The 16,780-nt window shown below is 41.8% G+C and overlaps 1 protein-coding gene across 1 annotated transcript; it reads left to right on the top strand.

The window, feature by feature from the left end:
* The first annotated feature begins 1,468 nt into the window (after nt 1–1,468).
* On the top strand, nt 1,469–16,093 carry CBLIF (cobalamin binding intrinsic factor). The gene is made up of 10 exons (XM_024748533.1): nt 1,469–1,547; nt 2,245–2,421; nt 3,160–3,273; nt 3,689–3,829; nt 5,716–5,897; nt 7,816–7,985; nt 9,946–10,118; nt 11,495–11,696; nt 13,854–13,972; nt 16,032–16,093. The coding sequence occupies exons 1-10, from the start codon at nt 1,469–1,471 to the stop codon at nt 16,091–16,093; spliced, it is 1,419 nt and encodes a 472-aa protein (XP_024604301.1).
* The last annotated feature ends 687 nt before the right edge of the window (nt 16,094–16,780 follow it).

Raw genomic sequence — 16,780 nt, forward strand, 5'->3', positions numbered from 1 at the left:
TATTCATTTCATTCCTACTGTGAGCTGGGTAGTGTCTCAAGTACCTGGGACAAAGCAGTGAACAAAACAGATTAAGCTCCTGCCCCTTTGGAGCAGACATGCTAGTGGGGAAGGAGACATACAGTAAGTGAACTACACGTAGAGTATGACAGAGGATGAGGCGCTAGAGCAGGTAAGGGGCACGGTGGGTGTCAGGGGGGTGAGGCTGTCTCATATGTAATGGTCTGGAAGGCTTCTCTAAAAGCTGACCTTTGAGCAGAGACATGAAAGAAGTGAGGGAGCCACCATGAGAGTATTTGGAGTAAGGATTTCCCAGGCAGAGAGGACAGCAAGAGCAAAGGTGGCTGATGGGTTCAAGGAACAAGAAGTGCTGCTGGAACAGAGTGAACAAAGGAGAAAGTGGGTGGAGGTGAAGTCCAGAAGGAAACCAGATGCCAGATCTTACAGGGCCTGGAGGTCGTTAAAAGGAATTTGAATTTTTTTTTTTTTGCTTTTTCATCATATGGTATATTTTTTCAATTTTTATCGGAGTATAAGTTGATTTACAATGCTGTGTTAGTCTAAGCTGGGAGTCACTGAGAATGGCCTCCTAAAAGGAGCTACTTAAAATGCGGTGGTTAGAAAAAAAAGTAGTCTCCTCCTTCATAATCTCATTATTTCCAGTTCTCTGTGTGAGGGGGAGATATACTTTGCTTTAGTATACAGCTACAATTCTAAAAACATTTTTTAATATATACATATTACTTAATATAGTTCATTGAGCTCACGTTTTGCAATTACTTACTTTCAAAGATAATATCTGAAAGCCCAGGGTGTTTGAAACTGCTTTCATCCCCAGATAAGGAAAGAGAAATCAAACAAAACCATTTATGGCCCATTGCTTTCCCAACATCAAACAACTTCAAAGAGCCTAGGCTGGAACCCAGGTCATGTCAATTTAATTCATTGCATAAAGCCAGACCTCACCTGGCTGATGCTCACCTGAGAGCCAAGAGGGCTTATTGTAAAGCAAGTGCCTCAGACTGTGAGCTGGTGCCTTAGGAATCCCCCAAACCTCAATGAAGTGGTTGCCGATAAACAGCCAAGAGGCGGTCTGGGCGTGCAAAGGCTTAGGAGAAGGTCTCTGTTACATTTGCACATTAGCCAGCCTGCCAGGATTTTAGTAAAGGACACTTGGTCATCGCTGCCTTCACCGCATATTAAGCCCTGAGTGTCTCCTATGACTGTGCGGCCTACATGTGACCTTCAGGCACCTTGGAGGCTCTATAGTAGGTAAACTTAGATAAGCAAATGGAAATTAGTTTTATCTTGGAGAGTGCAGTCAGCATAAGTGTTAGGAGTGTCTGGAGGATGGGGGAGGAGAGCAGACTGTTCTACAAAGAGAAGCATATATAAGAAAGAGTAGAGAAATACTCTACTTGCAAACACTGGGACTTGTGAACGGGAGATGTGGACAGGAGACAGTGGGATGACCCGGGTCACCCTCCAACTCCTGACCCTTCTCTGGGCTATGACTGGGACCAGCACCCAGACCCGAAGCTCATGCTGTGAGTAGAGCATTTTTTCCAAGGTCAGGGAAGCAGTTACCCTGGGGATAGGCAGAAACCTCAGACACTGAAGTCTGCTCATGAGACAGTGCCTGAAAACAGTGGTCACTCTAGGAGTTCCAAAGCGGGTGAGTCAGGGTCTGAGTGTGTGTGGTTCATCTTTCCTGACTTAACAGCATAAGTTCTTTGAGAGGCAAGTCTATGCATTTTACTTTAAGAGAAATTGAAATATCATTGCAGGAATGATGGTTGATGATACAGAGAAAGATCTTCAGTGGCTGTTCTGACCAGGTACCACTATTAGTGAGAATGTTGGGTACTTGCTGAGGATAGGTCATATCCCAAATCTTTCATATTTTTCATGTAAGAGGGAGAAAAAAATGGATGCAAGGAAATCAGTGACTTCTAGGAACATGCTAGAAATAGCATGAAATGTCTGTGAGCCATAGTGCTCGATGCTACTAAGTGAAAAATCACTTTCTTAAAGGTAAGGGTTATTTGGGAAGATGTAGGGACTAACTGGCCTCCAAAGAAAAAGCCCAGTGTTTTCTCCATTGCTCTTTAATAATCACCCCAAAGGGAGCATCCCTGAGGATACCAAGGCTACTCCTGTCTTCTCCTAAGAGACACAGGAAACATGTTTCTGAGAAGAGGGAACGAGGATGAGGGGTTTGGTAAACGCCTTTGTCCCTTGCAGCTGTTCCCTTAGCAGAGCAGCCCTTGGTTAATGGCATCCAAGTGCTCATGGAGAGCTCCGTGGTCCACTCTGCCTTCCCAAACCCCAGCATCCTGATTGCCATGAACCTGGCCGGAGCCTACAACTTGGAGGCCCAGAAGAACCTGACTTTCAAGCTCATGGACAGTGACACAGCTGGTGAGAATCCAGGGCCCCTCTGCCCGCTCCCTGAATCTCCATCCCCAGGGCCCACCTCCATGTCCCCCCACCCCAGTGCTACCTGTGATGGTACCTGAATCACCCAAACACCTTTCCCTGCATACCTGGAAGGACTCATGTGTGAAGTCAGGGCATTCACACAGGAGGGCAGCAAAGCAGAAAGAGCTCTAGATTAAATGTAAAAGAGCAGATTTCCAGGTCTGGCTCTGCCACTTACTAATTCTGTGACCTTGGACTAGTCACAGATCCCCATCAACCACACGGTCGTCATTTGCGAAACGCAAATAATTCTAATAACAGTAACACTAATAGCAAAATAACAACAAAATAATAAAGTCTCTGTCCTGCCTGCCTCACAGGAGCTGCCTTGAGGTTCAAATTAGATAAACTTGAGTAAAGTTAAAATTATCTTGTAACTATACATTCTTTTTATATATGAATTTGTATGGGTATTCTTGCTGCTTTTCTAAACAGATACCAGAAATTCCTGATGGGGTTGTCAAGTCACATAGAGGCCACTAGATTAATGGCCTATTTAATGTTTTTCCATACTTCTTCAATGTTTTTCCATACTTCTTTCCTTGAGAAAGATCAAAAAACTAATCACATTATTTAAAAAATCGAAATGATCTGGAAAGAAGCAGAGAGCTCGGCCTGGCCCCTGGTGCTCTCCCCTGAGAACGCCTTTGTTTAACTATATTGTTCTCTCTTCTACAGACCTTACCATTGGTCAGCTTGCCCTCACCATTATGGCCCTCACCTCCTCCTGCCACGACCCTGGGAACAAAGTATCGATTCTACAGAGACAAATGGAGAACTGGGCGCCTTCCAGTAAGACCTCATCAGAAGGGAGGGGGAAGTGAGGCAAATGGCCTTTCCTGAGAATTTTAAATCTATAAAGAAAAAGGAAGGGAGAGTGGAAGTTTAGGCAAGAGACACAAAGTACCTCTGATGATCCCACAAGTGAGATCTCCACTTCCAATCCAATGAACCAGAAAAGACCACTATCCCAGGGAAACAGTTCTATGCCATCATTGAAGACAGCAGCATCCCTCTTATTCTGTTCTCATGCCAGATGACAGTCTTATTCTGAGACACATGGAAGTTATCTCTTGCCATATGGTATCTTTCCTTTTGGACAGGTTTTCTAGCAATGTCTCTTTAAAAGGTTTGGCTTTTCCTTTTTCACAAATATCTTCTTTACGGTGAATGTTAGTCTTATGAAGGCCCTCTATCCCTTTCCAAGGCCTCAATACCGATGCTTTATCCTTCTATGGGCCCAGTCTGGCGATCTTGGCGCTGTGCCAGAAAAACCCGGCGACGACCCTACCCATAGCAGCCCGCTTTGCCAAGAGCCTGCTGGCCAATTCCTCTCCCTTCAACGTGGGTGAGTAGGTTACCACTTTCACACAGTGCCCTGAGCTGGGAACATCAAGGTCACTGAAGGGTAGAGCTGGAGGGAAAGTGGGAGGGGGGGAGCTTTCCATGGAAGAGGAGCTGAGGACCATGAAAATGTCTGTAGATGAGAGATACTTGGCAAATATTTGTTGGACATGTGAATTAAGGTATAAATGAAAGAGAGAAAATAAAACAGAAACCAGGACAATCCTTGCCATGTCTGACAGTTACAGACAAATCAGAATCTCCATTGAGAACAATAAATACGTCATCCAAGTCAGGAGTTGCTCCCAGACAAGTGATTAAATTATTAAATCAGTGTCTGGACTCAGTCCCACCCTGAACCTCCTCTTTAGTCGCTGCTGATGCTTCCACACTCTGTTCTTCTCGATGCTTCTCCTTACTACATCCAAATATTCTCTTTTTTTTTTTTTGGCTGTGTTGGGTCTTTGTTGCTGTTTGAGGGCTTTCTCTAGTTGTGGTGAGTGGGGTTGGAGCATGGGCTCTAGGTGCATGGACTTTGGTAGTTGCAGCACGCGGGCTTCAGTAGTTGTGGCTCGCGGGCTCTAGAGCGCAGGCTCAGTAGCGGTGGCGCACGGGCTTCGTTGCTCCGCGGCACGTGGGATCTTCCCGGACCAGGGCTTGAACCCATGTTCCCTGCGTTGGCAGGCGGATTCTTAACCACTGCGCCACCAGGGAAGTCCCCAAATATTCTCTTTATACTAAACAGCTACCCTCTGAACACTAAACCCATAATGCTCCCCTTCGAGGATGCACTGGGACCATCTTATTCCTTCATCCTGCGAGCACGTGGCTGCTTGTGAATGGAAGCTCTCTCCTCTACCACACCGTGTCCTTCTTCTGCACGTAACGATCCCTTCTCTGTATGATGCCCTCTGTGCGGGCCACTGTTATGTCCCTCATTGGCGGTCATCTTTCTCCTCTACCACTGTCTAAGCAAAAGGATTATCTCAGGTTCTCACCCCTTATACGTGCCGCAGCAGCGACCTCTCTCTTTTCAGGCTTTATCAGACCAGCACACTGGTAGGTATTTACTCAAGTACCCTCCCCACGGGTCAAACACACACTGGCCTCTGTTTCCCATCTGGGACCTCATGCATTGCTGAGGCCTCTCTGCCAGTTCAGGAAATTGGGGCTTCCTTGCCAACATTTTCATCCTTAATGAGGTGATGAAATTTTGGGTGGAGATTAGGGTGGGGAGGGAAAGATCGATGAAAAAAAATGCCATCTGGCAAGTCTTTGATTTCTTCTGGTCTCGTCATGTCAAGAGTTTTTGCCCATTCAGTTCACACATAATAAGAATGAAATAATGAAAAAAGCCCTTGTGCTGGGTACTATGGGAGATGAAAATCCCCGCCCTCCCCTCATCTGAGAACTCACAGGGCACAGTTAACAGCAGACGGTGCTGAGACTGCAAAACAGGTACAAACAACAAATGCTAAAGCAATCCAGAAGAGAGACTACACTTGTTGTAGTGTAGTCTCTCTTCTGGATTGACAGAGAGGACTTCAGTGAGAGGTGGTGATGGCTGGACCTTCACCAACTGCTGACATCTTGAAAGATAAACATTGGGACAAGAGAAGCGGGATTGAAAATGTTGCTAGTCGACTTTCATTCAAAGCATGAGCTGTGGAGTCATACACATCTGCATTCAGGTGTGTGGCCTTGGGCAGTTACCTAACCTCTCTGAGCCTCCATGTCCTCATCCCCTCAATGGGGATAATTATAGGTCCTAGTTCACAGATTGTCCTGAAGGGTAAAGGAGATAATGAACCTGAACACAATAAGCACACAGCTGTTAGCTGTTCATATTGTGGTGGTCGTGGTTGTCTTATCCCGTGCTGTGATTCTCAGATACAGGGGCAGTGGTGACCTTGGCTCTGACCTGTATGTACAACAAGATCCCCATAGGTTCAGAGGAAGGTTACAGAGCCCTGTTCAGCCAGGTACTAAAGAACACGGTGGAGAATATCAGCAAGAGGATCCTAGACGATGGCATCATCGGAAACATCTACAGCACTGGCCTTGCCGTGCAGGTAAGTGCGTCATTGATGCCCTTCGCTGGGTCCATGTCCCTGAGCCTGGATTGTAGGACCAAGAGACCAGGCTTCTGGTAGTATCTCTGTGGAGGACCAGCTACTGTGACTACAGGTAGATTCCTTACGGCACCTGTGCCTCAGTTTCTCTACTGGTGAAATACAGGTACGTGTTAATTCATCCCTACCTCACGGGTAAAGTATAAAATCAAATATGCATGAACTCTTTTCCCTTCCATGGAAATAAATAAATAAATAGATCCAAGAAATGTATTGGTTTATTATGAATAATGATCAGTTTGTTCATAATAATTATAGACAATTGAAAGTTCGGTGTATTAGAAAATAACGATATTCAAGGAGGTCCTCAAAAAATATTGAATCTTCTGATTCCATGCTGCCAATCAAGTGTTCTTCTATCAGATCTTTACCTTGATCCAAGAAAAGGTGGGATTGTATTCAAAATGATTAATGAAAATAATCTAAAACTGCCTGGACATCTAATCTTTGTCAAGGTCTTTTACTATCTCAGTCTCAGTTCAACCTCACAAAGATCCCTAATATATGTCAGCGCCAGATGTGTCTGGTCATCAAATCTATACTCAGTCCTATGCTTCTCTAGTATAGAGTCTCAGGCTTGGACTCTATAAGATGTTGCTTGACATAGCTCCAAATACAACCACACACACACACACACACACACACACCTCCCCTTCCATTGATTAGGGCAACACTTTCCACCGGAAAACACACCAATAATCGTGGGGAGAGAGAACCAACTAGAATCAAAAATTAAAGGGTCATCTGTGGCCAAATCCTGTAGTCCAAACTAAGAAATTTATGCTCCAGAGTCTCAAAATGCCCCATGGGATTAATAGAAAAACGACATCATGACCTTCCCAACTTGGAAATCCCAAGAAACAGAGAATCATAATATCATGCTTAGTGAATTAAATCAAGCAAAGAAAGATAAATGCTGCATGATATCACCTATATACAAACTTGTGGTTACCGAAGGGGAGAGGGAAGGCGGGAGGGACAAATTAGGGGTATGGGACTAACAGGTACAAACTACTACGTATAAAATAGATAAGCAACAAGGATATACTGTATAGCACAGAGAATTATAGCCATTATCTTGTAATAATCTATAACGGGGTATAATCTGCAAAAATACTGAATCACTATACCATATGCCTGAAACTAAAATAATATTGTAAATCAACTATACATCACTAAAAAATAAAGAAACAGAACCATGGAGTTACGCTGCCCACCCTAAACCTAATTTAGCTCTGAACTAGTGCAGGGGGTTGGAGACTGGTCTGATATTCTATACATTAAAAATTAGTGACGTAATGTACAGCGTGGTGACTATTGTTAATAATACTGTATTATATATTTGAAAGTTACTAAGAGAGTAAATCTTAAAAGTTCTCATCACAATATAAAAAATGAGAAACTATGTGTGGTGATGAATGTTAACTAGACTTACTGTGATCGTTTGACAATATATAGAAATATCAAATCATTTGTTACTACACCTGAAACAAATATAATGTTATCTGTCAATTACATCCCAATTTTTAAAGTATTTTTTAAAATTAAGATAAAAAAATGAGCAAGAGGCATAAATAGACTAGAAATTAGTTCACGTTAAACATAAGAGTAAATACAAAGTCCCCACTCCAATGTGCCATAGGACCAACTGATGAAAATAAAGTCAGTTTCTACATCATGTCGTGGTCAATAAAATTTTGTCAGAGAGCAAAACACTGTTTGTTTTTATGGCCGAATCATACAAAAGCTTTCCCAGGTCTCAGGTCTAGAAAGCTTTGTGGGGGAACAAAGGAAGTCTTGAAGAAATCTAAGGCAAGTTTTATTCATGACTCACTTAAAATAACCTTGCTCACCTTAGAGCCAGACGGAGAAGTGTTTGCTTTTGCTAATTTGGTTTGCGAATTCTATTTGGGATTTTAGCACCTGCAGGGTACACCGTGAAAAGCTGTACCTGGGAATTAAAGTTTTTCCTTTGAAAAAGGCAGGACCTCACCCATATCCAGATAGCAAAGGCCACGTGGATTACTTGTCAGTTAGGTTACATAACCTCTCCCTACCCGCCTTATGCCAGAGTTTACGCAGGCAGTCCGAGGTCTGAAATCACCAGATATCTACTATATAAACTTTTTCTAATCTAAAATGTTCTGGTGTCAAAAACAAAGGGTTTCTAAGGCTGTAACAACTTGGGTTTGCCTCCCAGATTGGCCACAATATTGGCCAATATTGGGCAAATATTGAATTTCCTGGAATTTCGTTTTCCCCATGATAGCAAAGGTATAAAAAAAGTCACAGGCACAATGTGGCATTTAATAATTATTTGTGAGCTCTCCCAGTGGAAGAGACGTGATATTTAGCTTCCTTTGCAGCCTTCACTCACCCTCTGCCAGCTGTCAGTGCCCTTCAAGTGACCTAGGCCACCCACATTGTTTCCCAGAGGCATTTCCTCTTCTTTCTTCCATAAATATTCCAACGCTTTCAAGGTTCCTCTGACAAGAACCTAACTTGGGGACATAAACTTCTTCATGCGAAGTTATTATTGACGTCTAACTGGCTAATGCACTACTCCTTTCTAAAGAGTTGGTGCTGTGATGTTTTATCCCAAGGGGATACATCTCACTTAGTGGGATTTGGGATATGAATATGGCGAGTGGACAAGATACAGATACGATTGCTGGGAAAGCCTGACTGATGCCCTTTAACCAAACTGCCCTGTAAAGGGGCCACTGGGAAGAGCCATTGTCACGGTTACGGAGGTTAACAGAGCCTGTCAAAACTGCCTAGTTGCTCACAGTACTGCCTCTAGCTCACAGCCATTTCTGGTTCCCCTCCCTTCACCCATTTCCCATTCAAAGCTTCAAGTGAACGGGTCATCAGCATCCCCAGACCATTAACGTGCTCTGGGGTTGCTAATGAGTGGGTGAGTCCGCACAACGGTAAAGGCAGAGAGGTGCTAAGGACAGCTTCCGCAACACACCATTACAAAATGCTTCACAGCATCCCATCTGAGCCTCCAATGACTGCCCCAAAGGTAGGCAGGAGCTATGATTTCTATTTTACCCGTGAGACAGAAAACTCAGCAAAGTAGAGTGACTTGCTTGGTGTATTCATCAAGACTCATTTTGCAAACAACAGAAACCCAAATAATTTTTGCTTAAGAAAAAAAAATGGAGATTTACTATTTCACAGAAACTGGGGGATCCAGGGCTCGATTAGGTGATTTCAGGATTAATCAGAATAAAGGGCTCAAATCACATCAGGGATCACTGTTTCATCATCTCTCAGCCATGGTTTTTCTCACTCTCTCCTGCTGTATGGCTTCTTCAGAGTGGCTGAGAAAGATGGTCACCAGCACCTCCATGATTACTAACCCCAGCAAGGGGGAAGAAATGTTTCTCTCTCCCAATGTCTGTGTATCATGGAAGGACTCTGATTCGTGCATGTGTCCATCAATCACTGTCACCAAGAGGATAGTACTCTACGATTACCCAGCCCACGAGTCCACCCTTGTGGCCAGGATCGTGGAGCCTCTAGCTGACAGTACTGACATGATCAAAGAATGTGGGAAGAGTCCACCAAAGGGTGTGTAGAACAACAAAAAACAAGAGAAGTTTACTACCGTTAGATGGCCAGGTTGTCCTACAATAAAGCTTCCCCAGGAGCTTGCTTTGCCAGCTCTCATCCTCCTTCTACATGCAAGAACTGTTAGTAAATACTGCAGCCCTAACAGCACTCCCTGAAACTGAGAGTAGCTCAGATATTTATTGTGTGACTGCTACGTGACAGACATTGAACTAAGCAGTGGGGACACAGCGTGAATAAGACAGATGTTGTCCTGAACCTCGTGCAGCTTCGGTTTTGGACTCTGGTTGATCACAAAGATTAGTGATCAAGTCTGTCCCTTATAAGGTTAATAAAGGCCAACTCTCAGCTATACTTAATCTGTCTCTCTCTCTCTCTACCCACCCTCCCACCCCCACCCCGGCCCCAGGACCCAGACACCTGAACCACCTAAGAAGGAGTGGAACTGCCAGCAGACCATGGATTCTGTATTGGATGAGATTAAGGAGGGGAAATTCCACAACCCCATGTCCATTGCCCAAATCCTCCCTTCCCTAAAAGGCAAGACATACCTAGATGTGCCCCACGTGTCTTGCAGCCCTGGTAAGAACTCTTTAACATCTGTCTCTCCCTATAAAGTGGCAACTTATGCCAGGAATGATACGTGGACCAATTTTAAGTGGCATAAGGTCTTGTTATATACATGACTGCCACGTAGGCAGGGCCAGTTCCCAAGAGTTGTGTGTTAGCACACAGCCATGCTGTCCTGTCCTCAGAATTCTGCTCCCACATCCACTCCATTCAACACACATTTACTGAGCACTTACTATAGGTAAATCATTTTGTTGGATGCTTGTGGAGAGAGAAGATCCATGGTCCTAACAGTCAGGTAACATATGACGTCATTCATTCATTTGACAAATGCACCAAACACCAGGCAATATCTTATCATATGTGCTCTTTACAGAGTCAGGAGATGGTGTGTAGACAAAAACTACAATATTTGGAAGAATGAACTAAGTATTAAACAGAAATAGAAGCCATATACAGTGCAAAAGCAAAGAAAGTATATGACCAATCATTGAGTTTGGGAACCTTTGGAGAAGAACAGAGTTGACGTTTCAGCCAAGACTTGGAGATATAAAAATGTGCTCACAGCACACCAAAGGGATGGGGTGGAAATCTGGCATGTTACCTTTTTATTTGAAATATCTTTATTTTATCCATTTACAAATATAATACAGAGATACTTAAAATTCAAACATGGCAGAAATATACATCTAGAAAGTAGAGTCCTGCAAAACAGTTTATCACCCCAGTGTCTTTGGTATAGATTCCTCCAACTCTTCTTTCTAATCAAATACTAACATAAAGTATGATTCATCTTATGTTGCGTGGACTTCCTGAGATAAGCAGAGATTAGTAAGCTCCTTGTCTATCTCAGTACAGAATCTATAGAGACCACAATTAAGCAACCTGACCACAATCATACCAAACATAGCCACATTCACTCACTCCTTAGGCTGCTTCCCAAAGATTTCCCAACTTGAACAAGGTGGCCATGGAGTCCTTCCTAGGAATCTGCACTAGGTGCCCAGGTATTTTGTTAAATGGTCTGAAACTTACTACCTTTGCTTCTAGATTCTTCGGGTTAACAAAAAAACCCCAAGAGAACAGTGAGCACCATGTAAAATACATGACTTAGGGCTCACAACCCTCCCTTCAGTTGACAAATCCTTTTAAGAAAATAAACGTTCGTTATTAAGCTAGCTATCAGTTCTTCAGCTACGATCAATTCTCTAGGATGGAAATGAGAGCTTCATAGGTCATACCAGTTCTTCAGAACAATCCACAAAGGACACAAAACCACTGTCATCTCTTGAAATGTGTTCTGGGATAAGCTGCCAATAACAGAGATTTTGTACCTATACTACAAACCCCATAATCTTTAACAAATTTGGCCTCTTTGCTCTTCCCAGGTCATGAGGTGCAACCAACTCTACCCAGCCATCCTAGCCGTGTTCCCACCTCAGCATCCAATATCACCGTCAAATACACCATAAATAACCAGCTGAGGGGTGTGGAGCTTCTCTTCAATGAGACCATCAATGTTAGTGTAAAAGGAGGATCCGTGCTACTTGTTGTCCTAGAGGAAGCACAGCGCAAAAACCCCACATTCAAGTGAGTGTTACAAGTGACATTCACCATTCCTCCCAAGCCCAACCTGAATTCCCATTCTCTCTCTTCTTCCTTCATTTTCTTGCTTTTTTCCCTTCTGATCATGTAACAGATCTTTATTTAACAGCCCCCTGAGGAGCCTGCGATCTAGTAACTAGGCAAGGCTCTCATAAAAATTAAATCATTCAAGTCAATATAAGATGAAGTTTTTAAAACAGGAATTCAAAGGAGAGAGAGCACAGTGTGGATTAGAAGAGTCAAGGAAGGCTGGTGGCTTTGGACCACATTCAAAGAATAGGTACCATACAGGAAGATATGGAAGGATGGTATTCTAGGAAGAGGGGGATGGTGAGGACAAAGCATTCGAGACAGGACTGAGCAAGGAATTTAGGGTCAATGAGTAGACCAGCTTGACTAGACAAGAGAATACAGGACTGAATTAAATGAATGATGTCTGGAAGGATACACTGGGTGATATTGTAGAAAGCCTGAAATACCAGGTTAAGGAATTCGGACTTCATGTTGCAGAGAAGCATTGAAAGTTTTTGAGTAAGAAAAGTCATGTTGTAAAATGTTCATTGGTTTGGGGAATGAGTGACAAGGAGGAAAGCTAGGGCGTGACTACAGAAATGAAGCTGTAAACCGATGAGGACTTCATCTAGGAGAAATGTACTCGTACCAAGGAAGACGCCCCAGGGCTCATGAGTGACTGCATGTGGGGGTCAAGAGCAAGACGCTTCAAAACTATTGGTAGGAGTGTCAGGAAGAAAGAATGTCCTTCAGAGAAAAACCTAATTCCTTTAGATGATTAATTGTTGGCATTCAAAACAGAAACATTAGGAAGCTTTTGGAGGTATAAAGGAAGTCCTAGAAAAAGAGGAGGTCAGGACAAGAAAAAGAGATTGGGTAGTCATCTGATAGAGCTGATGGCTGAAGTTAGGGACAGTGTAGTAGGTGGCAGATACAATGCTTCCAATAAACCATGAGACAGATATAATTATTCCCATTTTACAGACAGAACCACGTAGGCCCAAAATGGTTAAGTAATATTCTGAAGATCACATAACATGCAAACTATAGGAATTGAGATCTGAACCCAGATTTGACTGACTCTTATGTTCTTTCTACTACCCGGTTGGGAAAGGGAAAAATATAGAAATAAATCACAAAGGAGAACATTAAACTTTGGGGAATGTTTATGGTTTGCAAAACGAGGGAACAGTAGAGAAATATGGAGAAGCCTAAGCTATGGGAGGAGGAGGGGGAAGATGCCAGGTCATGGAAAGGAAAAGAGGAGATACTTTCAAAGGAAAGATGGCCCAATCCAAATTCTGCAGAGAGCTGGCCAGGAGAAAGACTGACAAAGGCCAAGGAATAGACGAGTGACGTGGGATCTATTCTCCAGGGTTAGGATAAGTACACGTGTCTGCTGCCCACAGACCAGCTCCATCACTTCCCTAACTTCTGTAGAACAGGTCAAGATAAAGATCGCATTTCGAGAATACTTAATTTTCCAACAACCTGCTGAATGTACTTTACTTCTTCTCTAAGCTTAGCTTTAATTTTACCTGATTTAACTTTTCCTAACTATAAATGTAATAAATACACATAGGAGAAATTTTGAGGGGGGGAAGCATAAAGAAGAAAACAAAACATGTATAGTCTATCTATCATATAATCACTGTTGATATTTTTTATAATTTTATAGGTATTTTCTCCATGCATATTACAAATAGTTGTGATCCATAATTAACGAGATAGATATTTCTGATACGATGTGTATCCCACATTTTCACTTAATATTATTGCATAAGCATTTTCCCATTTCACTGAAAAATACTGAAAAATATGATTTTCATAACTGCAAAAGAGTCAATCTTGGATATTCATTCCGTCTCTCACCTAATTTTTTTGCCCATTGTTGGACATTTACATTTTAAAAATCTGCTTATTGATAGGTTTTTAAAAAATCTGTTCATTTTATTTTTATTTATTTCCAAGTGAAGTAATTTTATGTTCATTAGTCATTTGCATTTTCTCTTTGAAACATGATGTTTTTCTGATCTTTAAAGCATTTAGAAGGTCTCTGTCCCTTCATCTTAACTTCTTATTGCCTGACTTAAAGTGAGGTATTAATCGTATATGATTTTATTCTTCCAGATTTGAAACCATAATGACATCCTGGGGACTCATGGTCTCTTCTATTAACAATATCGCTGAAAATGCTAATCACAAGACGTATTGGCAGTTCCTGAGCGGCAGAACACCTTTAAATGAAGGTGAGAGAAGAAAAGGAACGTGGGCATTTTCTCCATCGTTTGAAGGCTAATTCTTTCATTTACATATTTAATTTAATCGATAAATAATTGTGAGATTCTATGTATATACAATAATTGTACATATAGCTGTTACCTACGTATGTACATACGCAGATATATTACGAATATATATACAGTGTTGATAGATAGATAGATGGATAGTTAGAACAGATGGGTAGCTCTCTAAAATAGCTTTTGAAAAAATCAAGAATCCTAACTCCACCCCGAGCCAGTGGGAAAATATCCAGTGAACAAGAAAAGTGGATTGACCAAACGTAGTAAGAGCTAAAGAAGGAAAAAGCAGATGTGAGAAAGATTTTTTTTTTTTTAAGTGTGTGATCTAAGAAGATGGCCAATTTGGGGTCAAAAAATTAAACACGTATGTGTAAAGCAAAAGAACAGTGAATTCACAGCCAGTGGGAAATAAATGAGAGGGATAAGATAACATCTGTTAATGTAGTAATGCTATCTTATTTCATACATCAACTCTGTAGGCATTAGTGACTCTTTTTACAACAACAAAAAAACTAAGTCTCACAAACAAAAAAGGGACTTGCCCAAGGCATACATGTAGCATGTGATAGAGCAGATAATCAAGACCACAGCTTCACTCAAAATCCATTCTTCGCCTTCTTTTGTTGTGGTGTTGTTAAAAATCGCCAGAAAGAAGAATGTTTGTGTGGGGAAAGTGGGAAGAATAAAACTCAGACTTCAGCAAAACCTTAACAATCTTTAAAATGTTTGCACAAATACTAAAACATCCTGCAACTTAAAAAGAGTACTGGTCTATGGTTTTGTCGAAGGATGATGTTACCTAGTTAATCTGATGTTCATTGTCACCCTTCTTTGTCAAGATGCTTCATTATCCAAGATTACAATGAGAGAGACGTTTTTTCTAGAGCCTACCATGGATTTGACAAAAAAATCTGGCCAGTCAGAATTTGTGGAATTGCAGCGCAGCATTTAAGAAAGATCTTAGAGTCACATAAACCTTGGTTAGAATCCCTTTCTCTCTGTCTCTGTCTCTCTTTTTTTTTTTTTTTTCCCCACACACACCATCCAGCTTGCAGGATCTTAGTTCCCTGACCAGGGATCAAACCTGGGCCCAGCAGTAAAAGCTCTGAGTCCTAACCACTGCACCACCAGGGAATTCCTGAAACCCCTTATTTTCTAGCTACACCAGGCAAATAATGAATCTTCTCTGAGGCACAGTGCCCACAGCTATAATATGGAAAGAGCAGTAACCATTTCTTAGGTTATTGTGAGGATTAGAAATAATGTGTTTGAAATGAGTAAATTCAGTGCCTTTTGCATGGTATTTGTTCAAACATGCTAATCACTATCGTTATTAATTCTCTTACCACCTTCATCTCAAGAATTGCCCTGGGAACTTAGATCAGTCTAATTCTCATGTCTGCCAGTTACTTTTCTTCTCTGGGGAAAAGCAAGTCCTCTGAGATCCAAAAAGATCTGGGCCTGGAATTGTCATGCTTTCTGATGCCTCGCTACTTCAGAGTGAATCATCGATTATGTCATCATCTGTGCTTCCTGCCCAGAAAGACGAGAATTCTCAACCCACCGCCCTTCCTCACTTCTTACAAAATCTTCTAAAAGGAACATGAGTTCCCGCCTTGAATGCTCTAAATTTGGCTTACATAAGCCCTTTTAATAGTAATTACTTTCTTGCATACTTATTATGTGTCAGATACTGTATGAGGCATTTGGCAATCATTATTTCTAATCCTGAAAATAATTCTTCAGCATAAATACTAGTAATACAATCGTGTATATGAGGGAAGGAGGCTGGCACAATCTAAGGGGCTTGGCCAAGGACGTGCTCCACATGGCAACTGAGACCCTGGAAACAAGGACCCCTGAATCTCAGTTCCATGCTCCCTTCACACTAACCAACTCTATGGCGATTTTGTCTCTCTAACCAATTTAATGGGCTGGTCCTGTGGGAGGGTGGCGTGGTTATGGGCACCGTGGGCACCTCGTGTTGTTCTCTGCTTGTTTCCAGGAGTTGCTGACTACATTCCCTTCAACTGCGAGCACATCACAGCCAACTTCACACAATACTAAGGAGGAGAAGGACTGAGCTTCTATCAAACGTCCCCAGAGGACGGCTGGAATTTTTTTTTCACCTCATTTCAAATCTGTGCCAAAAAGTCGGTATTTACAATGCTACCATATTCCTGGTTAAAACATGGAAACCACAATGTAAAATAAATGATGCAAACTTCACTGGAGTTTCAACATCTGTGACCCATGAAAGCAAAAGTCCGGCTTCTCAAGACAATGACCCCCAGTCATCATTTAAACCTAGGGTGAGGGGGAAACGGGGGCGTCTGGCTGATATTCTGGAAGGTCATTCTGACCTTTTTGATTAATTAACCAACACACTCTTTTATTCTATAAAGGAAATGATGTATCTTTAAAATTTCTATTTTTATTTCTTATACCAAGTACTCCTTTTCAAATCACCTAGTGTAAACATATATATGTACACACACATTCATCCATACATAAAGTGACCAAAATTATTTCATATGAAGCTTCCCAGATGGTTCAGAACTAGGTAAATCATGTTATCGATATATCACAAACTTCCATTTCCAATATTTGTTCTGCGTAAATCACATTTCAAATATATTTTATATAATTTATCTATGTATTTAATATATTAATATGAACATAATGTGTTTGATATTAATATAAAATTAACATATGTTTTATATATTAAATGTAGATATATAACTGTGTCCCATA

Source organism: Neophocaena asiaeorientalis, unplaced genomic scaffold (genome assembly GCF_003031525.2).
Source record: "Neophocaena asiaeorientalis asiaeorientalis breed wild unplaced genomic scaffold, Neophocaena_asiaeorientalis_V1.1 scaffold43, whole genome shotgun sequence".
NCBI classification, from domain to species: domain Eukaryota; kingdom Metazoa; phylum Chordata; class Mammalia; order Artiodactyla; family Phocoenidae; genus Neophocaena; species Neophocaena asiaeorientalis.

Bases quoted from the DNA above. Each gene is read 5' to 3' on its own strand.
- CBLIF (XM_024748533.1), top strand. From the start codon at position 1,469: ATGACCCGGGTCACCCTCCAACTCCTGACCCTTCTCTGGGCTATGACT. The intron at 1,548-2,244 runs GTGAGTAGAGCA...TGTCCCTTGCAG, and splicing joins CCAGACCCGAAGCTCATGCT to CTGTTCCCTTAGCAGAGCAG. The intron at 5,898-7,815 runs GTAAGTGCGTCA...TGCTCACCTTAG, and splicing joins GCACTGGCCTTGCCGTGCAG to AGCCAGACGGAGAAGTGTTT.